The sequence below is a fragment of the Fusarium proliferatum genome (genome assembly GCF_900067095.1).
Source record: "Fusarium proliferatum ET1 genome assembly, contig: FPRO_scaffold003, whole genome shotgun sequence".
Lineage (NCBI taxonomy): Eukaryota > Fungi > Ascomycota > Sordariomycetes > Hypocreales > Nectriaceae > Fusarium > Fusarium proliferatum.
Genome location: NW_022194792.1, coordinates 3,268,461 through 3,292,720, shown reverse-complemented (window position 1 = coordinate 3,292,720; position 24,260 = coordinate 3,268,461). Strand labels below are relative to the sequence as shown.

General features: G+C 50.2%; 6 protein-coding genes across 6 annotated transcripts; 4 read left to right on the top strand and 2 right to left on the bottom strand.

Moving 5' to 3' along the window:
- Window positions 1–345: 345 nt before the first annotated feature.
- Window positions 346–1,599, top strand: FPRO_05964 (uncharacterized protein; the record flags this gene model as incomplete). The annotated part of the gene is made up of 2 exons (XM_031229176.1): window positions 346–435; window positions 493–1,599. The coding sequence occupies 2 exons, from the start codon at window positions 346–348 to the stop codon at window positions 1,597–1,599; spliced, it is 1,197 nt and encodes a 398-aa protein (XP_031079438.1).
- A 5,184-nt stretch (window positions 1,600–6,783) lies between these two features.
- FPRO_05965 (uncharacterized protein) lies at window positions 6,784–9,999 on the top strand (the record flags this gene model as incomplete). Its single annotated transcript, XM_031229175.1, has 1 exon — window positions 6,784–9,999. One exon carries the CDS (start codon window positions 6,784–6,786, stop codon window positions 9,997–9,999), a length of 3,216 nt encoding a protein of 1,071 aa, XP_031079437.1.
- A 406-nt stretch (window positions 10,000–10,405) lies between these two features.
- Window positions 10,406–10,973, bottom strand: FPRO_05966 (uncharacterized protein; the record flags this gene model as incomplete). The annotated part of the gene is made up of 2 exons (XM_031229174.1): window positions 10,406–10,456; window positions 10,506–10,973. 2 exons carry the CDS (start codon window positions 10,971–10,973, stop codon window positions 10,406–10,408), a joined length of 519 nt encoding a protein of 172 aa, XP_031079436.1.
- Window positions 10,974–11,436: 463 nt separating this feature from the next.
- On the top strand, window positions 11,437–12,818 carry FPRO_05967 (putative Int-6 protein; the record flags this gene model as incomplete). Its single annotated transcript, XM_031229172.1, has 2 exons — window positions 11,437–11,841; window positions 11,904–12,818. 2 exons carry the CDS (start codon window positions 11,437–11,439, stop codon window positions 12,816–12,818), a joined length of 1,320 nt encoding a protein of 439 aa, XP_031079435.1.
- A 601-nt stretch (window positions 12,819–13,419) lies between these two features.
- On the bottom strand, window positions 13,420–19,346 carry FPRO_05968 (putative APC1-subunit of anaphase-promoting complex (cyclosome); the record flags this gene model as incomplete). The annotated part of the gene is made up of 3 exons (XM_031229171.1): window positions 13,420–15,969; window positions 16,017–16,477; window positions 16,526–19,346. 3 exons carry the CDS (start codon window positions 19,344–19,346, stop codon window positions 13,420–13,422), a joined length of 5,832 nt encoding a protein of 1,943 aa, XP_031079434.1.
- A 528-nt stretch (window positions 19,347–19,874) lies between these two features.
- On the top strand, window positions 19,875–24,079 carry FPRO_05969 (uncharacterized protein; the record flags this gene model as incomplete). The annotated part of the gene is made up of 5 exons (XM_031229170.1): window positions 19,875–20,303; window positions 20,353–20,379; window positions 20,429–21,420; window positions 21,473–23,216; window positions 23,273–24,079. The coding sequence occupies 5 exons, from the start codon at window positions 19,875–19,877 to the stop codon at window positions 24,077–24,079; spliced, it is 3,999 nt and encodes a 1,332-aa protein (XP_031079433.1).
- Window positions 24,080–24,260: the final 181 nt, after the last annotated feature.

The following is a 24,260-nucleotide window of genomic DNA, read 5'->3' as shown; positions in this document are numbered from 1 at the left end:
TTGGCGTTACCTCCACCGCGACGTAATACTTGGAAGTGTAATTGCTAAGTGGAGACCGACCGGGGCAGGGGACACTCGGAAATCGATATTATTTTTTGACACTGGCCCGCGCGCTCCCGAAGCGAATCAAAGGCCAGGTACTCCAAGCGAGAAATACACAGCCTAACATTAGACGGCGATTTCCATTTTGGTTCCCGCCGTCGCGACCACCACGAGGCTGAGAGGTGCCCCGCTAAAAAGGTTACTGATCTGCCAGCCTTGTCGGCAAAAAAACTTCCTATATTTGCTGTCTACCTACCTTACCTTCTGAACCATACCAATACCTCTTGGTCGCACAAACGCAAGATGGCTGGCGTCGCTGATAAGGCGAGATTCTATCTCGAACGCGCTGTACCGCAGCTACGAGAATGGGAGGAGAAAGAAATATTTTCAAAGGTAATTGCGTTCCAAGTTTGCCAGAAGACATTGTCAACTAACCCATCATTTTCGTAGGATGAGATTCGCACAATCGTCCAGAAGCGCAACGACTACGAGCACAGAGTCCTTTCACCTGGGAATAAGCCATCGGATTGGTCTTCTTACGCGCAATGGGAGCAGTCCCTTGAGTCCCTCCGCAGCAAACGCTGCAAACGTCTCAGAATCCGACACCTCCAGTCCGCCCATGCTGGCCAGGGCCGTACTCTTGCGATTTACGAGCGAGGTGTCAACCGACATCCAGGAAGCAGTGCGCTGTGGAGAGAATATCTTTCATATACGTCCAGCGTCAAAGCATCCAAGCGCTGGCGCAAAACCATGACCAATGCTCTACGCATGATGCCTACAGACCCTGAGCTGTGGACAATGGCAGGTCGAAGGTCAGCGAAGAATGGCGACATGGCTGCCGCGCGTGGGTTTTTCATGCGAGGTTGCCGCTTTTGCACCACGAATGAAAAACTCTGGGTTGAATATGCGCGAATGGAGATGGAATGGCTCGAAAAGGTCGATAAGCGCAAGGCCGTCGCAAAGCCCGGCCAGGACGTTCTCCGGCCTGATCGTGAGGAGGATGGCGACGAGCTGCGACTTGTGGACAGTGATGATGATGATGGTGATGGGGATGACGATGATCTTCCCGAGCCATCCAACGCCCAAGCCAAGGTTATTGACAACCAGACGGCTCAGCATTTGAAATCAAACCCTGCCATGGATGGCGCTATTCCTATGGCTATCTTCGATATCTCAAAGAAGCAGGCCTTCTTCAGCGCCAACACTGCGGAGGTATTCTTCGACCTCTTCGTGTCTTTCGTACATGTCCCAGCTCAGCCTAGGATATCACAACATGTTCTGGATACCCTTGATCAGGAGTATACCAACCACCCAGCCACATGCAACGTCCACATTCGCCAGCCTATTATGGGCGTAAACCCACAGACAGCAGAGTTTCCCAAGAACCTCAGAGAGGTACTTTCACGCTTGAACCGGTACCTGGAAACCACAACAGATCGCACGGAATTACAGAAGAAGACCGTTGCATGGATAGATGGGTACCTTGCACTGGATGTTTTGGATGAGGGTATTCGGGCAGTTTTGGAACATACCAAACAGAAGATGGAGTCCATTTAGATGGGTATGAATAGAGCCAAGTAACTTTTTTTAGGTACCTTTTAAATGCTATGGTCAAGATGTGAAGATGCTACACTTGTACTATGTTGTTACGTTAGAAATCAACATCCTACATGCACCTTGTTCTTGTTGCATCGGCGGCAAATCTTTAATCGTGGATACCATATAAACGGATAGTCGGAAGGAGTTAAAACACAACATATAATAAGAGACAGATATCGCGAGAGGGGGGCTATGGTTACTGGAAGAATATTTCTTTTCTTTCAATAAACACAATCCTCGGTTATAAACTGTAGATTGTATAATCGATTTTTGAGATCCTCCGTCTGGGGAAGCCAAGGGACCAAGGCAGAGCTGAACCTCTAAGAACTTAAGGCCCTAAGTGGTAATTATGTAGATGGTCTCAGTAGGTATGGAAAATATTCAATGACGGAATGAACAGGCTGTTCAACCGCATCATTTTCTTACCCTACCTACCTTGAGCTAAGGCCCGAAGTCTCTGATATCCAAAGGCTAGGCGACACTGGCCTAGACTGGGGATCGCTTTGTGGTGGTTGCAAGGCCCCGGCCCGATATTAGGGTGACCCAGCGTTTTGGGATCATCCCGTCAACGAGGAAGCCGCTGTGGGGCTACGTGTAGGCCTGTAGGGAAACGAAGAGCTGAAATGAGCAAGTCAAAGATGTGGAAAGCTAAATGAGACTGAGCAGCTTCTATGGAAATCACTTCGGTAGCAACAAGGCCAGTGCATTTATTCGATATATTCCCAAACTCAAAGTTGGTATGCGGGAAGCATCGCATCCACTAACAGATGTAGTTTCCTGAAGAAGGCTCCATGCCACGCGATTGTTGGTCCCGCAAGCGACTGGAGCCGTCTATCAATGGCATCATGCATCATGTAACTTGTATATGCATGGGGAAGCCAGAACGGCATCTGGGCCGTTTTATATGCAGGCTTCTGTACGCTGCCTACTACGTAGTAGTACCTCCTGACCGTCCAGCCGTGACACAGTCCCAAGCTCCAGGGCTGATGTGATGCTTGTCCGGAGGTGACCCAGAGCAATGATTGTTTCTCTTTTCTGGCGAGTTTTACGTTCAATCTTCAGGACCTGCTGGGATCGGGCCTGTCTTATTTATCAATGATACGAGGCGTTTCCCCCCAAAGTCTCAGGGCGTCAATGGCTCAAAGGCTAATGAACGGCAATTACATGTCGATCATGTTGGGTTGGAGAAGGTCTTTTGCCTTTTGGGGCGATACAGATCTGCAACCATCACAGGTGGTTGGCCCAGCCCTGTCCGTGGATTGCTTACCCTCACGTCCAGTTCCACCCACGACTGAGTTTGCTGACCAGCCAGCAAAAGACACTTTTCACGAGAGATAATGTGAGTAATCCGAGGCACAATTGACTTCCTGTAACCTGCGGCACGACAAACTATTCGCCACCGACCCCGTTCTCCATCAATGTGGGGAGTTCACGACAGGGGAAGAGAGCGACCGAGAAGCACATGGCATGTAGGGCGACTGGATAAGGCGCAGTTCACGGCTAGGAAATGAGGGGACTTGAGAAACCGATTTCAGGAGGGATTGGGAGGGGAAAAGAGGGGAAGATCAAGCCTTTTTCTAAGATAGCGAGACCGCTTCTTTGCAATTCAGACTTGGCAAGGCAAAGCCAGTTCATCCTCCAATCTTTGTAACAGTCTGAGGTGGAGGATCCATAAGCCTTGATGGACGCGTTAAGTCATCGCCAGTAGAATTCAACAAACCTAAGAACCGCCCACAAAAATATGATTGAAAGATTCTGGCAGAGAAGCAGTCGTTGATCGAAACCGATCATTGTTATTAGGGCCGTGGCACAAGCAGACCCTGCCAAGTCAGTCGCCCACCTCAGAATCAGAACGGCGCGCGGGTGATCTGGAATCGTACAGTACAGTGCGCAAGCGACCCTGGGTGGTCGGATCGTGAGAGGGAAATGAGAGGATCAGAGGTTGGAAAACAATAGGAGACCTGGAGAAACAACGAAGGGAAACCAAGCAACATGTATTCCTCCAGAGCCTAGCACATGGCCCGTATCGATAGATCTTTTTCTAAACAAAACATCGTTAGTTAAATTTTCGTGGTTTCGCTGGTCAGACTCAATCAAATCCTTGGTCCCATCTTGAAGATGAACGGCAGACATGCGCCACTCAGGAACCACGGCTTGACCAGATAAGCGTGTGAATAAGAGTTTGAAGCCAAATGAAATAAGATACACAGATTGACAATAACTTTGAATGGGAGCAACAAAATTGGAGCATATTTGAGCGGAGAAAATTTCGTTAATCAAAGCCCCCGAAGTGAGAGCTCAAGTGAGGTCGCAAGCCCAGGCACAGCACAGGCTGGTTGTTGGCGGTACGGAGAAAGGCAAGGCAAGGTAAGGTAAGGTATTTCACATATCTACCCCCCTTCCCCCGTTCCTTCTTGCTGCCCATTTCCCGCCTGTTTTCCCCTCTCAAACCTTTTGTACCTCTTCTTCTTGACTCCTTCACTTTTAAAACCTCTCTTTTCGACGTGTGTTGCTGTCGTACGCACGCCTGTCTTTTGGTCTGCTCACTTATACAGACGCGGAGCCATCTCCAAATTGTCGGGTGGTTTTCAGGGCACCCCAAGCCGCTGGGCTGGGCTGTAAGTGGGATGACAGTTCGCTCGATTGCAAATTGATTTTCAGACACGACACGCTCACCAATTCGGCGAAAACAAGCATGATTTGACCAAACAAACCAAAAACAAATGGATTTCACGAAAAATCGTGACAACCTTCACCGGCACCTCAAAGACAGCCCAGAACGAACTTGAGACGGCGCTGGCTGTTCTGGCCATGACGGCCTGCCTGACAAGGATCCATCCACTGGCATCCACTCGGGAAGCGCCAGTGGTGGGTGAGCCCGCATCAGGCGCCACCGCAGACAATCCCCGGACTCAAAGCCGATAGCTCTGTGTCTGCGCCTCTTCCAAGGAGAAACAAGCAAAGACAAGTCCATGTTTCTCTGACCCGAAAGAATGGTTATGGAGCATGCTGGCTGTTAATTTGGGAGCACCTGCGCAGTTGCTGCTCCGAGGGGTTTGTCCTATTCCTGGTGGCGAATGGACCTTTTCTCTGTATGGGTCTGCCTTTGCGGTATGGCCGTGGAGGGTCACCCCAATGGAAAGCTATCCCAGCAGTCCCGGCCATTGCTATGGACACAGGGGCCAAAAAGCCATGCGTACCAGCACAGTCAGCTACCCCTATCGATTGTGATTGACTTCATTCTCAATGAGACAGTGCCTGCACAAGTGTGTTAAGGCAGTGTTGGTCTCCAACAAATCGTTACATTGTGTATTTGGCCCGAAACTGTGCGACGCATATGCTACATGCACGCGCGGATTACGTCCACTGAGATACGTGGATAAATACAGGAGCAGATTGCTGGACGATTTGCACATGGGGCGTACTACTTTGACAGCACTGACATACTCTTCGAGCTTGGGTGTCAGAGTGTCTGCAGTTGCGGCAATGGTTCAGCGTTCTCCGGTGCTTACACTACGAGCTTGGAAGCCTTCCGCCAACCTCTTTCGATATCGACCTGAAGGTCTGTAGCAATTGAGCGTATCAACTGGACAGAGCAACCCGGTTGCATCAAAAACAGTCGGACCGGAGACAAGATAATGGCAAAACTTTCGTCATGGCGTTTCTAGGCTAGCTTCAATATCGCTAGAAGTCAATAGCCAATCCATGCAGCCATGGACTGAGCTTCATTGATGACTGGCAGAAGCAGTCCCATGGAGCCATGGGGCACCTTGACCGAAAGCCTTTTGTTCGTCTGTCAGGCGCTTGTTGTCACATGCAACATCGCCAGGAATGCCGCTTCCCAGTTCGATGGAATAATGGGATAGCAATATGATAACAGACTCGGGCCCGCTGTTAGAAGCTTCTGCTACTTGTCATGGTAATCTTATCTGATACTGAGCTAACCTTAGTCTCTCACTAACGCAAATAGCTGATTCGTCTAGGTGCGCACAAGTGGCTTGACCTCGAAATTGCGCTATACCAGGAACAGTCAAGCACCACGCGCTGCAAAACAGACTCAGCCTCCCCCCGACTCTCAGAGATGTCTTCGCCGTTCGCTGAAACCCAGGCCAATCCATTCAGACCTGACCCGACTCGACGAGCATCCATTGCAGTTTATCGCAAACGCACTGCAAACGCGCCCTCACTCTTTGGCTAGGTAAGGCTATCTGTTTTCTATGGAATCTCAACATCATTTCATGCATCACAAGAATCTCCGTTCCAAGTGGACGATGGAATGCGATGGATAGAGTTGTACGCTGTCGCTTCTCCTCGCTTCGCTTCACTTTTGCCTACCTATTTGCACCCACTATTTCTCTTGTCTTCCCTCCCCGTTGGTCACTCAACGAGCGCCAGGTTTCATTGGCTAGTCGAAGTCGCCTGCGCTTGGTTTGGTCTCAGTGTGCTGCGCGTCCTTGCCCTCCCGAGCACCACCTCCCTGGCAGCCCATGGTCCTGGTGCTGCTACTCCGTACTGCTGACGGAGACCCGCCCAGCGAAAAAAATTCTCCCTCACTGGCTGGCTCAGCTCCCCCATCACCCTTCTCTCCACTGTTGGCGGCGTCGCTTGCTGGGTTGCCTGCTGAAAAGGTGGCTGCTAGCCTGCTACAGTGCTGTCCAGTCCGTTGTCCGCTGCCCGTTTGCCCTCTTGCTCCCGTCGCGCGGCTTTCGCTTTCTCCCTCTACCTTTCCATCCATTCTCACCCGACCCGTCATTCCCATCTATCATCTGCCGCTTGATTGAAGCGCGTCGCCCAGCACCTACCACCGTGCCAACCAATCCAATCTGGGCGTTTTTTTATTTCCCACTTTCCTGTCCCCTTTGCCTATGCCCATTCCCAGTACTGGCAGGCTGACACAAGGTCTTCTCGCTGGTCTGGTTCTGGTTCGGTCTGGTCTCTCGCACTACACTGCTCTCCACCAAACCCACGCCGCGACGCGACTTGTCCCATCACCACCGTGTCACTGCCTCATCTCCCACTCATCGCTTCCTATCTCAGCCTTCCGTCATTGTATCCTCGTCTTCTTGGCGCTCCTCCATGGACGCTTTTCGCGTGCCTGCTGATCGCTAACTCCGTCGCGCATAGCCTGTTGGGTCGATCGCCATGAGCACCTGGATGAACGACGCCGTCCCCAACCACAATGGCAACGGCTTTCCACACATGAACGACTCTAACGCTGCCGGTAACATGATGGATCCTTCCGCTTTCATGGCCAATCCGGGCCAATTCAATCCTGCTCAGTTTAATCAGCAAATGGGCGGCGCTATGGCTAATGGCCCTGGCTCCATGCGCAATGCTTCACCTTCTTTTCAGAATCCTGTATATCAGACCAATTCCGTTATTCCATCGAAGCGGCCTCGCCCTCGTGAGGATAGTCTCGCCGGCTCTCCTAGCCAAAATCCCGGGATGCTCCCAACGTCGCGCTCTGAGACGCCGCAGCAACAACCATTTGCTGGAGGCTTTCAACCCGGCGCGGTTCAGCAAAACCCTGGCCAGTTTTCTCATCTTCAACCTAATGGTTCCGCCAATGCCAGCCCCTCCCCGATAATGAGCAACCAAATGCGACCAGGAAGTGTTCCTCAACGGGTCGCGACCGCGTCACCACACCCATTCTCTCCCAGTGGCCAGCAATTCAACCCTCAGACATCACCGATACCGTCCGAACATGGCACTCCTCAGCCGAACCCCTATATGCAAAATATGGCTCAAGGTTTCAACCCAAACTTTGCTTCATCACCTGCGAACGCGCGACCTTCACCGAATCCGAATGCGATGTCCGGCAACCAAATGATGGCACAGCAGATGGGTCAAATGCCGCAACACATGGGCCAGATGCAAGGCAATATGTTTCCCCCTCAAATGCAACAGGGTCAGCAACAACAAGGCACACCACAACAGCAAGGCCAGCAGCAACAAGGGCAACAAACCCCTCAACGCCCGGGCATGATGGACGCGCAGAAGATGGCCGCCTACCAGATGAGATTGCAACAACAACTGCAAGGCAATACTCAAATTCAAGCACAGATGCAGGCGCAAAACATGGGCCGCGGTATGATGCCTAATAAGCCGGTACCTGGAATGCCTAATGGCCAAATGCAACAAGGAGGCATGAGGCCTCAGCAGAGGATGATGGCTAACGTGAATCCTGAACAATTTATGAAGAATCTTACGACCCTAATGAATTCAAAAGGCTTGCAATTGGATCCTAATCCCATGGTGATGGACCGACCGGTTAATCTCATGGTGCTGTTTCAAGCGGTTCAGAATAAGGGAGGATACAAGCAGGCAACTACGACCCCTAACGGCTGGCCCCATGTTGCTCAGATGCTTGGCCTGCCACCCCAGAATCCTATCGTTCCGCAGACGTTGAAGACGATCTATGAACGCAACCTTTATAAGTTTGAGGAAGTGTGGATCGCTCAACAGCAGAAGCAAAGGATGATGCAACAGCAACAGCAACAGCAACAGCAACAGCAACAGCAATCACAGCAACAGTCCCAACAGCAACCACAACAGCCACAAACTCCAGGCACCCTCATGGGACAAGCTACTCCACAGAAGCAGATGCAACCGGGACAACAAATGACCCCTGGAACCATGGGTCAATCTGGACCGCCAGCTCAAATGCAACAAACTCCCATGAAGCAAATGCAACCAGGACAGCCTCCAGTGAACGGATTTTCCACACCCCAGCCTCAGATGCAGCCACAGCCTCCAGTAATACCAGGCCAAAATCGCACACTATCACAAACGATTGACACTTCTGCTGTGCCAGAGTTCCCGGGCGCTCCCTCTCCAGCAACCCGCAGGGCTGGAAGCATGTCGCACAATGAAGGGCGTCAGGCCTCGGCGGCACCTGTGGCTGTGGAGAAAATGCCTCGGCTTGCACCTCAAACTGACGAGTACAGCCCTTGCGCCCGGGAGCTTTCAACGTTTGGCGGTGTTGACTTGAATGCGTTCAGCAAACTAGGTGCGGAACTCGAACGCTGGAAACCCGATGTACCTCCTCTTCAGGAACTGGGGAACATCGATATCGGTGCTCTTACTAAGAGTTTGCAAAGCGGGATTCATGGCGAGACGCGCCTAGCCCTCGATGTGTTGGCAGCTGCATCGTGCTCCATGAACCAATTGCATTTTATTCAGCTTCGGTACTGTGACGAGCTAATAGAGGCTCTCATCGAATGTGCCGAGGATCAAGTGGAGATGCTGGCTGAGCATACAGCCGAAGTCTCCGATGAGATTCAAATATCACCATACGAAGACGTCTTGAGGGCCTGCCGTCTTGAGCGGTTTAATATCCGGGATTTGCCTGTGTTTGGCACCCAAGAGTACGAGCTCGACCGGGCTGTTGACCGTCTAATATGCGTCACAACTATTCTTCGAAACCTGTCGTTCCCTGGCGAACAGAACGATAATCATTCTGTACTTGCCGACGAGATTGTTATCAAATTTGTCTGTGCTGTCATAAGATACCTCGGTACCCGAACTATGCTTCTTCGATCACACAACAATACTCTCGATTTCATGAAAGATATTGTAATTTTACTCTCCAATATTGCAGGGTCTGTAGAGATACCTGGTCGCGAACAGGCTCTCTGCCTCTTGCAGTTTCTCCTGGCATTTGCCCCCGCTCCCAATCCTACAGTCTCAGACGGAACATTATTCTTTACGCAATACGAACCAAGCTTGCACGCCTACCTGCCACATGCTGTCGATGCACTTGCGAAATTACTAGCTCGTGATGAACCCAATCGGAGTCATTACAAAGCTGTCTTCGTACTCGACTCGAGCAGCAACCCTCCTTATGAGTTGCTTACTCGTGCCTTCGGTTTGGCCATAGCACCCATACCGGACAAGGCCAAGACACAGACGAGACAACCTAACCTCCCATCCCTCGTGGAAGTTCGAAAGCCTTTCTTGATGCAAGGGCTTCTTTCTGCTGAAATCTTGGCTTCACTTGCTCCGGGTCACGACAGCGGAGTTGCCCAATCTTGGCTATCATCTGGCAATGATTTCGCCCAGAATCTATTCAGGCTTATCCGAGAGCTCAGTCAACTGTACGAGCAACCCCAAGTTCAAGGTCCCCGAACAGCACCCCGAAAAGACCCTGAGCTGGTGTATATCGTTGTTGTTGCCGTTGCTCTATTAAGACGACTTGCTGAGAAGGCCAGAGATCCCAACGATCCAACGTCATCCATACCCGCCAAAGCTATGCCGGCACCTCATGCTTTGCTTGAAGCGTTGTCAATGCAATCTGCTGAATGGTCAAAGGATGAAGTACTGCAGAAGCTTTCAACATTTTTTGCTCTAGGGAGGTGATAGTCGCATTGGGATTTTATTTTTGGATCAAACTCTATAGCATTACCTCATCTTCAAGCTTGTATGTTAGTGTTTTGAGAAACATGGGATTGGTGTCTTGTCATTTGAAGCGTGCGCTTCTCGTTTAGACTTGCATTCCGGAGTCGATGGTTTGGGGACAAGACAGGTGATGATGAAACTGCTTGTCTATGTACGTGTATAAAGGAAGTTGGGATGGTGAACAAATTCAGACATTAGGGACAAACAAAAATATGCTTCTAAGATGCGCTCGCATTACTACATGTATTGTACATCTTGTGTCGCCCCTGGTGGTGACTGGTCAATATGATACAGTTTTGATTCCTCTTATATGTTTGGTCAAGGCTAAGACCTGGGTAATCCGTTTATATCACTCGTGGCCGGCTCTTCAGAAGCCAGTCTTCAGGATCCACTCAACTGCTTTATCGTAGACATGACCCTGGAATAATTAGTTGTCTGTCGGGAGCTCCAATGTCAGAATTGCTTACCTTGATCTCCACGTGTTGTGTTGTAGGGTTTAATCGAATATCCACTGGTTTAATCTCCAAATCCCTAGCCAAATCCTGGATAAACTTGGAGCGGTCTCCATCAATCTTTTTAATGATAACGATCATGCGGTTGCCACCAGACATCCACTTGCGGTATACAGGTAGTTGGGAGGATGGCGTCCGTCGAACAACGTAGCGAAGGGTCGCGCCGAGCTTGTCGAGGTTTTTGATTGCTGCTGGAGGGACGAATGGTTGCTTGAGTTGACGATCCTTGTATGGAATCTTGTTCTTCCTATTGGGGTTGATGGGGTGTCGGAGAGGGTTGGGCTTGTATGAGACGTGTGTTTTGAAGGTGTTCGCTGAAGATGGGGTGGCCGCGGAGTAAGACGCTCGTTGCGTCAAGAGTGCTGGCTTCTGGGCAATGGCCTGGCGTCCTATTGATAGGACTCTAGAGGTAAGGAATTTCATCGTGTGATCGAGTATTGTAGGGAGGTTGTAGGATAGAGCTGTTTTCCGTCGCAAGGTTCTTCGCTTTGGCGATACCGCGGAACGAAAGACCCGGAAGAGATATGCAGCGTAATGCCCAAAATGCAGTCTCAATTGATTTCGCTCATTAGCTCTTGGACATGTCACACACTCTCTGTCTATCGATGCACTCTAAACATGCCAGAAAGCTTGCCGCTGATGGAAAATCTCAAGATCACATGACTGCTTATCTCTGATCGTCGGTAAATCCACGGTCGGTGCGATAAGCTGAACCCCCACACCACGGAGTGGATTGGCGAAATTCACCAAAAATCTGAGGTGTTCGTGCCCCTCCATCAAACCCATCATCACGACCTTTGCGGCGAGTCACTTTTCCGCCCTCTCCGACCGAACCCTCGTCCGACCGATCTCTACCGCCTCCTTCTTCTCAAAGATATCGCCCAATATGGAGGACGTTCTCAACGCCGTCTCGGCCGACGGTTCATCGATCATGCCCCGCCTTGCGCCGCACCTGAGCCGACATCTTCTCTTTCCTCTGATCCAGTTCGAAAGTGAGAGAGCTGAGGAGCAGGGCCAGGATGCCAAGGCAAAGGAGATTCTTTCCGGAAAGATTAAGCTTCTCGTGGACACAAACATGACCGATTACGTTGCGACTCTCTACTGCGAGCTCCACGGTGTATCAGAGGCTCCCGAGCAGTATAACAAGAAGAGACAGGATGTGCTTTCACAGCTGGAGAACTACGAGCAAGCCACCGCTAAGATCGCCGATCTCCTGACCCAGGATGAGGTCGTCAACGGACTCCGAAGTGACAAGGTTGCCAACTTGGAGTTCCTCAAGAACCAACACGGAGTAAGTAGCCTGAGAGCTCTCCACTCACCAAGGTCAAAGATATCTAACAGGCTTTTCACCAGGTCACCATGGAAATGGTCAATGCTCTTTACGACTTTGGTCAATTTCAGTTCCGATGCGGCCAATACGGTCCCGCTGCCGATATGCTCTACCAATTCCGAGTCCTGTCCACCGACAACGATAAGGTCTCTGCTGCCACCTGGGGCAAGCTTGCCTCCGAGATCCTCCAGACCAACTGGGAGTCTGCTGTCGATGAACTCAAGAACGTTAGGGAAAACATTGATTCCAAGCTCTTCAACAACCCCCGTGCCCAACTCGACCACCGAACGATGTTGCTCCACTGGTCTCTCTTCCCCCTCTTCAACTGGGAGGGTGCTCGGGAACCTATCTTGGATATGTTCTTTTCCGCACCTTACATCAACACCATCCAGACCTCTTGCCCCTGGATCCTGCGATACCTGATCGCCGCCGTTATCACCGGTCGTGGCCGTGCTCGCAACAGCTCCATCCAACAAAAGCAGATCAAGGACATTATCCGTTATGTCCGACAGGAAGCTTATGAGTACACCGACCCTATCACACAGTTTGTCAACGCCCTCTACATCGCCCACGACTTTGAGGCTGCCCGTGAGGCCCTCTCCATGGCCGCTGAGGTCTGCCGCAGCGACTTCTTCCTTGCTTCCTCCGCCGATGCCTTTGTCGATGCTGCCCGACACCTCATCTGTGAGAGCTACTGCAAGATCTTCAGCCGAATGAACATCCGCGACCTCAGTGCCAAGCTCGGTCTGAACCCCGACGATGGTGAGAAGTGGATTGTTAACCTGATCCGTGAGACTCGATTGGACGCCAAGATCGACAGTAAAGATGGCACCGTTGTGATGAACCACCCTCCTAACAACGTCTACCAGCAAGTTATTGAGAAGACTAAGGGTGGTTTCTTCAGGACACAGGTCCTCAACGCTGCCGTTTCAAAGTAGAGACCATAGCTAGTCGCGAATGATCTTTTTATATGAGTGTTTCCTTTTTTGCAACGGCCCAAAAGGGGCGATGCAATTCAAAGCGAGGGGCAAGATACCTCGACCAGAGGGTTGCGCCCTCCGCTACCTGGAGAAACAAGACGCGGCCCCTTTAGTTTAGAAAGAGGCCGGTCTTTGCAGAGGATGAGCAGGATTCAGCAAAGCATAAGACGGGGAGACAAAGATAGAGCAGCGAGGCAAAAATGTCAAACACGGGCCAAATGGAAGAAGCGGCGGTTTTAGAGGCCCTGTATATCCCCGGTGATGCGATTTGCATTGCATGGCGTTCTCGGAAAAGGGAAGAGGCAAGGGGGATAATGGAATTTAAGTTGATTGTTGAAATGAAAGCAAGCACTCCCATCAGCTGGGACGTATTATTTCTGTGAAGATTTTCATATATGGTCTAAAGCCATGAAGCCCTCCTTATACGAGCTAGACTTTTGTCTATCCTTATTCTCGTCGCTCATAACCACATCTGTTGTTTTCCTCTACAATGCGCTGTCCACAGCATACGCGTTCATAACTATGCTGTACGTGCGTGCTACCTCACTACAGCCAGTTGTCAATGCTCGCCTTCACGACTTGCAAGCCATACCATGCCCTTCAGGTTCTCGATGACACTGTCTCGCATCCACCAAACACCCCCATCTTCCACTGTCGCATCTTGGTCGTCTTCCCTTTCGGCTTCACGACGTACGTGTGACTCTGTGATGGTCTCTTGACTATCGAACATGTTGGTGTCTCGTAGTCGATCACGTATAGAAGCCCATTCGAACAGCAACCTGGCTCCCTCCAGACGCTCCCGATCTGTGCCTTCTGCAATGCCCTTTGCCATCTCCAGTCTTGCATCGACAGCACTGCTTGAGTGCTGAGTGTCATCACCTCGCTCTAGCACTACGGCTCGCTCGGCGTAACTAATACCACGCAGACCCTCAAGTCCAAAGACCCATTCCAGAGGGTCTTTACCCTTCTCGTCCCTACCAAGTGCCCGGAGAGTTGAAGCAAACGCTCCTTCACGCGGTGGGCGCCTACGGAGGTACAAGCTTTGGGTGTCTTGGAAAGCAGCTCTAACCTCTGGGTTAGAGAAGTCAAGCTCCACATCCCAGAACTGGGGTCCACATGTGGTCGATAGACTAGCAATCTGGTTTATTGGTGGAAGGATGCAAGGAGCCGTGCGATTCAGAACCGGCTCAGTAGAGGTGTTTTTGCGCATCCTGATTTGGACAGGAACAGTGATTGGCTGGCCAGTGAGAACATCTTTTGTGACCAGGCATCGCTGCTCTGTAGCTAGAACCCAGAAATGGCGAAGAGCTTGGAGATGGGATCGATTGTCCATAACACTCGTAGGGAAAATGGGGTAAAAAGCAACCAATAGTGAAGCAATAGCGAGGTTGCTGGTGCCAAAAGTTGACGTTCCGCATCCCAAGAACAAAGCGCCAATCGCGAGATGAGCCGCAAGATGAGAACCGTAGGGCGTCTCAGGATCATCACGACCATGAAGTGCACGAAGACGACGTAGAACAGGAATATCACCTGTTCCAGCCATGACAATGGATGCAGATATGGCAACGATGTCTTGGCACATGCGTGCGTTGGTCCGTGTTAGTTCTTCATCATATGGTGGATTGCCATTTGGATGCATGTTTGCAGTGGATGGTATCTGTGCAATACGCATGAACTGATCCAAGTAATAGAGTAGAAGATCCCGAACTTTAGGAGATGCGCTACCAGAGAAGCGCAGTGCAATAGAGAAGCAGAGACCAGCCACTATGCTGTGGAATGCCATATCCGTTGACTGAAGTTTTGTCGTTGACTGTAGCTTGAACTGGGAACGATAAGGACGTGGTAGGTTCTTACGAATCCAAGCAAACGTCGGCTCAATCTTGGACCACATGATTAGATTTTTCGTCAAGGTCCGCAAGAGAAGAATATCAGGACGAATGTAGTCAAATTGCAAGACTGAGTTGGGTATGTCGATCTTACGCGCCACGATCTGATCTTCCGACTTCATGTAAATGAGAGCCAGGGCCATGACGGCGCCAGCAGCTGCTCGGTCCAGAATATGAACTATTTCAATGTTTTTGGTTGTTGTAGCATGAGAAATGAGTTTCTCTGTGAGTCTCATGTCATGCAGTCCCTTAAGATCATTGCCTTTGCCTAAGTTGATGAACCCGAGAGCAAATCCAGCTGCCAACCGGTAGCATTCGCTTCTCAGGGGCTCTTCTTCATCCTCTTCGTCAATATGCTCAATCTCAGAGAGCATAATCTCACTCATTCGCCGATGTTGACTGTTGGCATATAGCAAACCGATGCCCATTATACCCGAAGTCTGCGTTAGAGGGGACAGATTCAATTCTGCGGCTCCACGAGGCAGCATCCTCGTGGCATGAACGGAAAGTAGACGAGTAATCAACGAATCCATTGTACCCATGTAAGATGCTGCCAAACCCAGAAGTAACCCGATGGAGGTCATTGTATGTTTTGGCGTCAGATATTTGAACGCAACCCATTTTGCGACGTCTTTCAGATGGCCGTTCAGGCCAAGAGCAAGGAGAAACCCAGCATGCCGATTGTTGAGGTCTTGGCCAGGTTTGTTGTAAAGAATCCATGATGTGTCGATACCTTGGGCCTCGGGAGAAATGGCTAACCCAGCTGCGACGCCCTGGTGAAAGAAGCCCCAACAAACCTTCTCTTCTGAGAACTGTGATTTGTCTACGCCCACCGTGGTGTTTGTTGGTTTTACAATGCAATTGAGATTAAATCCACCGATATGAAATTTCTGCGTGATCAAAGGGTAGCGAAGACTGTAGTACAGCAAAGCCCGGCCCGCAGGGATTGCCAAAGTGCCTGTTGCAATTCTTGTTACGAGCTCCTTTTGCTTCTCAAGATATTCGCTCTCGGGCCAACTTGGGTGGGGATCGAGTCGAACCAGCCTTGCCTTGTGAGTGGAAAGTAAATCTTGAGCTTCGTTAAGGCGGCGATCTTCTTTGAACAAGGAGCGAATAATGGCTTGACGTTCCGTTCCTTCACCTTCGTCGTATCCGATATTGTTTGACTCATCGACACTCTGACAAAGCAGTTTGTAATCCCAAGTTGCATTGTGTGTCGGTGTCTATTGCTTGTAAGTGATGGCCCGTGAAGATTGGGTTGAGATCTTACTAGAATCTTGGAAGCGCTTGGCTTAGCTTGCTTCCCAGGGGCAAGAATGAGACTGATATCCCGGCGGTCAACCAATTCGAGGAGGTCCTTGGACCAGGAGGTCGGTGGGTGCGGTTGGCACAATGAAATGGCATCACGTAAGGGTGCAAGAATAGCCTCCGGGAGGGTATCAAGAATTAATGGTGTAATTCCGGCATCCCTCATAGCTTCCACCATCTGGACTGCGCTTGTGCTTGGTTTCATATATTTGAAAAATTGCTTAAACATAAGCGTTCTAGGGAGAATAAACTCCCATCGCCTGTCCTGTGACTTTTCCGCTTCGGACAATTGGGAGCCAGCATAATAAATATCCGCTGGGGTGATGTAAGGAACCCTCCGTTCTCCGGTGAGTCGTGATTGAATCCAGTTGACAACATCTGGCCTTACAGGTGGCTGAGGGACTGCAGGCCTCAGGTTGAGATCTGATCTAATGGTTAGCTTTGTATCACAAAGACGGTTCACGAACATACCGGAATCATGACGTTGATCAACGTCTTCTTGTATACCCGCCTCGTATATAGCAATAAAGCTGGGCCACCTGAGCCATCGAGCTATTTGACACATAATGACTCGAAGATCAGCACGGCCAGGAGATCTGAACTCTGGCGTCATGATATCGAGTTTTTCTTCCTCAAGAAGTAGGTGCAAACCCATAAACACATCTACAGCAACCTTGCGGCGGCTTTCTATGCTTTTGCCAAGTGAGGTTGGCATATAACCAGCGGCTCCGAATGCCGTTTCGCCTAGTACAGAGGCCATATACTCTTTGGCCATAGGTATATGTTTCGAAATGAAAGTTGTAGATGGGTTTTCGTCTCCAGAATCATCCCCATCTTCATCCAGCGCCCACTGCCACCCTCCATTCATCATCCAAGTTGGACACCCTAACGAATTTGAAGTCTCGGTTTTTTCCAAGTATCTCCAATCCTCCGATTCTCTAATCGAGCCAAAAGAACCCGAAGGGTGCCTTCTTCTGCGAGGAAGTTGTCGGGTTTTCGGGAAAGGCTTTGTGTCAGTTCGGCCGAGACTCAGAAACAAAGATAAAAGGAGTACGGTCATCGCAGACCATTCAATGTCAGTATTTGTCTCGCCATGGCCTCCTATCCACTGCATACAATGAAGCCAGCCAGCGAAGATGTGTTCACCAAGTGCATGAGGCAGAATGCTACGACAAACGTCCAGGACTCTTCGAACGTGAGGTGACCGCGGCTCGAGCTGAATACGGAGCTCATGGAGCCGACCTTCAGCATCGACAACATCAACAATGCCACCTTGTCGCGGATGCCGTACACCAACAATGCTGCCATTACTGAGGTCAATAACCTCGGACTTTCTCTGGGTAACATCGCGGTCCACAACTCTGCCACGATATTGCAAACTCCTAGTGTTATCGACAAAGAGTAGTGAAAGCGATATTTTTGTAAGGACGCTCCACGGTGCCTGGGTACTTAGTTCGTGCCGGCCATCCATTGATTCCGACAGGATTAGAATCGCAGAATGGTCACCGTCCATTAGCTTGCAAGAGTCAACGACATTTTGGGCATGTCGTCTGTCAACAACAGTGGCTACGACGGTTGTACCATCGGGTATGTTCTTCTTCCCTTGTTTGGTGGCCATATTAGTTCCACGCTGAATGCCCAGCTCCAATGTGAGAAGTTGAAGACGTCTCTCGGTAGCATCCTGAATCCCAATAAGAAGTTGACTTTGGTCATGCCCATCGATTGCAAATGGGGGAGCCACCAAGATGAAGACCTTGGTTTTGGTGCGGGCTGGCTGATCCGAGTATCGAACATTGGAGTTATTCATAGGTACGCTGTGAAGTTTAGTAAACAGTATTTCATGCTGTAGCCCATCAAACTCATGATCATCTAGACCCATATTGTGAAACCCTTCGTCAAGGCCTTCATAGAAAGGTGCCGCTAACAGACTGCTCAGACTAGGATGTATCTGATGGGCATAGTTGGCACTAAGGCGTGCATGGCTTCCTTGTGATTCATGCCTCCTAGGCCCGGCATGACTGGATAATAGTGGCTGATCTGGCAATATGGCTCTTTCATGCGACGCAGACAAGTCAGCTCTCGCCAACATGGAGCTGACCCTACGAGAACTCCTCCGCGCAACACCACTGCCTTCCTTGTCTTGCTGTTCTAAGGATGACACAAGGTCAATCATGGGCTTTTCAAGGCGCTCACTCTTTCTCGGCCGCTTTCCTGGAAGAGGTGCTCCAAAGCTTTCTCGCAGGTTGGGCTGGACAGGTGTGCCAGGAGTACTAGCAAAAGCAGGAGGCATGGAACTACGACGCCGGGCAGTCTTTGATTTAGCATCTTTCTGTCGAGCAAGAAAACGGTCTTCATGCTGCAGGTACGTGAGGCGCCAGACAGTGTATTCACTAGTTTCGCGGTTGATTGTCACCGCAATGATCAGAGGTTGACTTAAATCTTGTGTCAAAGCGCCAGGAATTTTGATCTCTTCCACATGGAGAACTTCTTCAGCTGAATCGAGGAATGTCAGCTTCTTAGCTGCTGTCTGCCTTAAGCTTTTGCCATTTTGGGGCTCCTGGTTGGTAACGACCAGTCCCAATTCCAACAGCGGGTCGGTCAATGAAACAAGGCGTGGCCAACGGGACTCAGGTTGTTCCAGCGGAGCTTCCCAAAGGTTATCTAAAGTTGAGCTCAGACGAAGTGGAAGTGCTTTCGGTTTTCCGAGACCTTCCACAGAAAACGCGGTCAGTTGAGAGCTATTGAATGCCGTCAACTGCGAAGAGACGAAGGAATTCGGTGGCACTCGGGGGAACTTGAAGGAGATTGGCGCAACACTTTCAGGTTTTTGCTTTCGTTGAATGATGACTCCAACTGGGCCTGCGAATGCTGTTTCAACTTCGAATGGCATGTGCACAATATGGCTGGTGCCAGAGAGGAAATATATGTGCGCCTGAGTCTTGAGGAAGACAACCAACGCTTTAGACAAAGCCGGTCTCTGATCTGATTGTGCTTCTTCCTCTTGTGTAGATTTGTCGTCTTTGGAAGCCGGGAAGTATGCTAGGAGAGCCTGTACGACAGGTTCTTTTTCGAGTTCGAATCTGAAGGTCTTTCGAAATATTCCACCTCGACACCATACGACGCAGTGTTCCGTTGAAAGGATTTCATCTTCGAGATCCCCATCGAACCGATCTTCTGTTGAAATATCCCATGTATAGGAAGTTGGTGGTGGATTCGGCGGTAACAATTGTTCGTTGATGGCATGTTGAAGTCCTGAGGGCTGGTGCAACCCCAGGGACTTCACCGTCGCCATGTTTCAATGCCCGCCATAAGCTGCTTCAGCGCGTCGAGAAACAAGTGATCCTTCAAGGAGTTACTAATGGTATCTCGAGAAAAGAATTATGGTCGGCCGTCTCTTTGTGAGAGGGAGAGATTTGAATATGTTTTGCTGCGCGTCAAGATATTGTTTACTTTATGTTGGATCTGTCAGTGGGTGGTGCACGGCGCCCCGCGAAAGTGCACTGGTCCTGCCTACCTATCATGAGTGCTAAGTTGTATGGTGGGGCTACCTAGGCGCGAATAACCCTTCAGTTCTTGGCGCGTCTACCTTAGTACTTAGGTAGAATCGAAGCTCTTTTAAAGCTCCACTGCCTCGTGACGTAGCTGTAAGGTACAAGGTACCTCTACCGACCCTTTGCGCATCGGACCTTTGGAAGCTGCCATAGCTTTGGTCAGGGCTCCCAACAACTACTTAAAACAGCCCAGCAACTTTCCAGCACATACCAACGCTCTCGTTCTGGGTTTTGTAACTTTCCAGAATGATATCATTGTTGTCATTGCAATGACGGAGCAGTCACCGCAACCGAGCCATGAGTTGGCGCGCGATACCGATTCCCAGCAGCCGGAACATGAGCCACCAGTAGACGCCAACGAAACGTTCCCGCCCGTAGAAAACAAAGCTCTCGAGGATGTTGCACGCGAGACAGGTGGTGAATCAAGAGGTGCGATGGGTAAGGAAGGGATTACCGAGGCAAGAGACGTAAAGAATGAGGAAAGCAATGATAAAAAGTCGGGACATGATGAAAACAATGGAGAAGAGGAGGAAGACGATGACGATGATGACGAGGACGATGAAGATGAAGAGGACGATGATGAAGACGAAGAGGATGAGGAACCAAGACTCAAATATGCTCGGTTAACTCAACACCTTAACGGAGTGTATCGAAACGGCGATGCAACTAGCGCGTTTCTTGTCGCGGGAGATAAAATGGTAGGTTGCGTTTGTTTCGGGGCATATCAGCTTGCTAACGTCTTTCCAGATAGTTGGAACGCATAACGGCAATATCGTAAGTCTTGGACAGGCGGTCAACACGGCTCTCACTAATTCCGGGCCAGCACATTGTTCAGCTCCCCATGTTCCAATCCATGAGAGTATACCATGCGCACTCGGCCTCAGTTACCTCTATATCGATATCTCCGTACCCTCCTCCATTGCCAACCGAGAAGAAGTCAGAGGCAGCGCCAAGGCATACGGCATCCAGCAACGCTACTGTCTCTTCTGGTCGCCAGGCCGATGCATCTCCGGCGGCAGCTTCCAGAAGACCCCGCGAAGCGTCACAAATGCCTAGGACGCCGTCTAACGATATTTATGTAGCGACTTCCTCTTTGGATGGCAACGTATGTGTGCAGTCTCTTATTGATATGAAAGATGTCCAGTTACGAAACTTTGCCCGGCCCGTCCAAGCTGTGGCTCTGTCGCCAGAATTCAAGACAGATCGTACCTATTTGTCAGGAGGACTTGCTGGCCAGCTCATTCTTACGGCCGGAGGTGGTCCGGGTCGCAGTACCTCGACAACAACTGGGACTGCTGCGGCCACAGCTTCCGGCTGGCTGGGCAGTATGGGACTTGGCGGCAATAGTGGCAAAGACACTATCTTACACTCTGGCGAAGGAACTATCAGCACTATTAAATGGTCCTTGTCTGGGAAATACGTGGTCTGGCTCAACGAACATGGAATCAAAATTATGCGGTCAAAGCTCCACCTCGAGAACGCAGATACAGAAGATGCATGGAAACGAGTTGGGCACATTGATCGCCCACAAACTGATGAATGGGAAACCATGGCAAGTGTGTGGAAAGGCCGCGTTGAATGGATCGATGAACAAGCTGTTGAAGTGGATGAATTTGACCAGAGCACTGCTGATAAAGAGATATCTCCTACTGCACACAAGCTCAGAGAACAGGCTGCAATGGGCAAGAAGAGTATTGAGCGGTTGCTTGTAGGTTGGGGTGGGACGATATGGATCATACACGTCCATCCAGGAGGCGTCGGAGTCGGCCGACACGCCGGCGAGAAGACTATTGGGCGAGCTGAAATTGTTAAAATGTAGGTTTTGCTGTAAATGTGGCCTCCTTAGGTTAAAGCTGACCTGAAACAGACTTCGGATGGATTGCATCATTTCCGGTATTTCGTTATATACCCACAACCTTTTGTTAGTACTTGCGTATTGCTTGCCTGATGACGAGGACGAGGACGAGGATTCCGGATCGGTTTCAAACTCGCCAGACAAAAAGCATAAATCCAAGCCTTCAACAGGAAGCGAGCCCTCTGGCGGTGTTCGCCGTCGTCAGAATAACCAGCCTCCTGAACTCCGCCTTATCGATCTTAACTCCCAGGCCGAAGCCGACAAAGACAGCCTGAGCGTCAGTCGTTATGAGAGGTTGTCATCGGGTGATTACCACTTAGGCGTATTGCCTGCACGCAATGCTGCGTCTGCAATCGCTTCATCTCGGGGCGCTCTGGAGGCGATAGCTGGGATCGGCACAGATATGTGGAATGCGGCCATCAACCCTCGCTCCCTATTCAGCTCCGGAGCTAGCATTCATAGCCGAGGGAGCGGTGATGATTCTAGTCTCATAGGGAGTACGGCAGGAACGATTCGACCTGGGACCAATCAAAGACTTTCCCCCAGCGTCCATTCTGGTCTTGTCAAACCAGGCGTGAAGATCTTCATACATAGTCCGTATGACTGCATCCTCGCGACCAGACGAGATCTGAGTGATCATTTGGGATGGCTTCTAGAGCGCCAGCACTACCAGCGTGCCTGGGAGTTACTCGATGAACACCCGGAGATCATGGCACCGCTAAACGAAAGGGCTAATGATGGTACTCCTTCAACTCCAACACTGAACCAAGAGCCTAGTGACGATTTCAATGATGATGAATCTGTCGTCGATTCGCAACTGCGAGATTTTTATTCTTCGGCAGAGCGAGAGAAAAGGCGTATTGGAGAACTCTGGATACAGGAGCTCATTGAAGAGAACAACTGGGCATCTGCTGGTCAAGTGTGTGGTCAGGTGCTCAAGACGCCGGACAGATGGGAGAAATGGGTTTGGACATTTGCTGGTGCGAAGAAGTTCGATGCTATTACGGACTACATTCCTACAGAACCCATGCATCCGCCCCTTCCTTCGACTATTTATGAAGTTGTACTTGGCCATTATATTCAAAACGACAAACCGAGGTTTAGGGAGCTTTTGGATCGTTGGTCACCTGAGCTTTTCGACATAAAAACAATTACAACTGCGCTGGAGAATCAGCTCAAGTATCGAGACGTGCGTGAAGACAGCATCGATGAAGGGGAAAGGGGGCGGGACTGGAGGATTGTAATAGAAAGCTTGGCAAGGTTACACGAGGCCAACGGACGACATCGCGAGGCTCTCAAATGCTACATCAAGCTCCATGATGCGGATTCGGCTTTTAGGTTGATTAGAGACAACCACCTTGCAGAAGCTGTTGAAGACGATATTCCAAGCTTCATTGGCCTCAGAGTTCCACCAGGTAAAGTCAATGAAATGACAGCAGAGGAGCTAGATGAAGCGACATCAGAAGCAATCACACTGCTCGTTGATGAAGCTCAGCATGGTCTGCTGCGCCCTGATATTGTGGTGGAGCAACTACTCTCGAAGAAGCTCAACCTGTACATATACTTCTATTTTCGAGGTTTGTGGAAGGGCGATGGTATCCAGGAGCATAGTGGAGAGAATGTGGACCGGCTGGTGATGGACAGTCAATCTCTGGTTGACAACTTCGCGGATTTGGCTGTCCATCTGTTTGCGACCTTCGACCGGGCGTTGCTCATGCAATACCTGAAGACTTCAGTCTCCTATACATTTGAAAAGGTAACCCGACGCCTAAAAAAAAGCCACATTGCGTTCTAGCTACTAACTCCGTGTAGGCTGTTCAAGAGTGTGAGACGTTCTCATACTACGACGAGCTCGTGTTTCTATACTCTAAAACGGGCCAAATGAAACGAGCTCTCTACCTCATCATCGATCGTCTAAAGAATGTTCACAAAGCAATCGAGTTTGCTAAAGAACAGGACGACCCTGACCTGTGGGAAGACCTCCTTAAATATAGCATGGACAAGCCCAGCTTCATTCGAGGTCTGCTTGAGCAGGTCGGTACGGCCATCAACCCAATTACTGTAGTGCAGCGAATTCCCGAGGGACTTGAGATTGAGGGTCTCAGGGAAGGGCTTACGCACATGATGAAGGAACACGAGATCCAGTACAGCATTAGCTCGGGCGTTGCACGAGTCCTTCGCAGTGAGGTTGCCACGGCGCAGAACGAGCTTCGAGCTGGTCAGCGTAAGGGTATCAAGTTCGAAGTAGTCATTCAGGAACAGGAACATGTGGACATACATGTTAAGGATGTTTCCACGGACCCCGACAATCCAGAACCCAACATTTCTCACCCATCTACGGCTCATGATCACAGAGTGCCGAAACCGGGACACTGCGCAAGGTGTCATGAGCCATTTACAGAGTTCGAGATGGAAACATTAGTTGGATATGCTTGCGGGCATGTTTTCCATGTGAGTCATCTCTTGCAGATGTTGCATGGGAACAAGAAAGTGGATGTTGATTTAGGCAATGGCTCTGAGGAGGGAAGTCGGTACTCCATAGGCATGAAGGTGATGAGAGCGCGATTACTGAAGGATAAGATGAAAGGGGGCTGCCCTGTATGTCATGTCAAAGAGTAAAGATATCAGGCATCAAGGGTGTTTATACGTGACGGCGCACTGAGGTCAGTCTTAGCACACTAGTTTGGATAGCTTAACGGCGTACAATAAAGACACATATGATAGTAGCAAATCCGAGTTCTTTTCAGAGTACCTAGGTACAGCAGAACGCGTATTAAGTCCCTCACTCAGTTCCGACAAG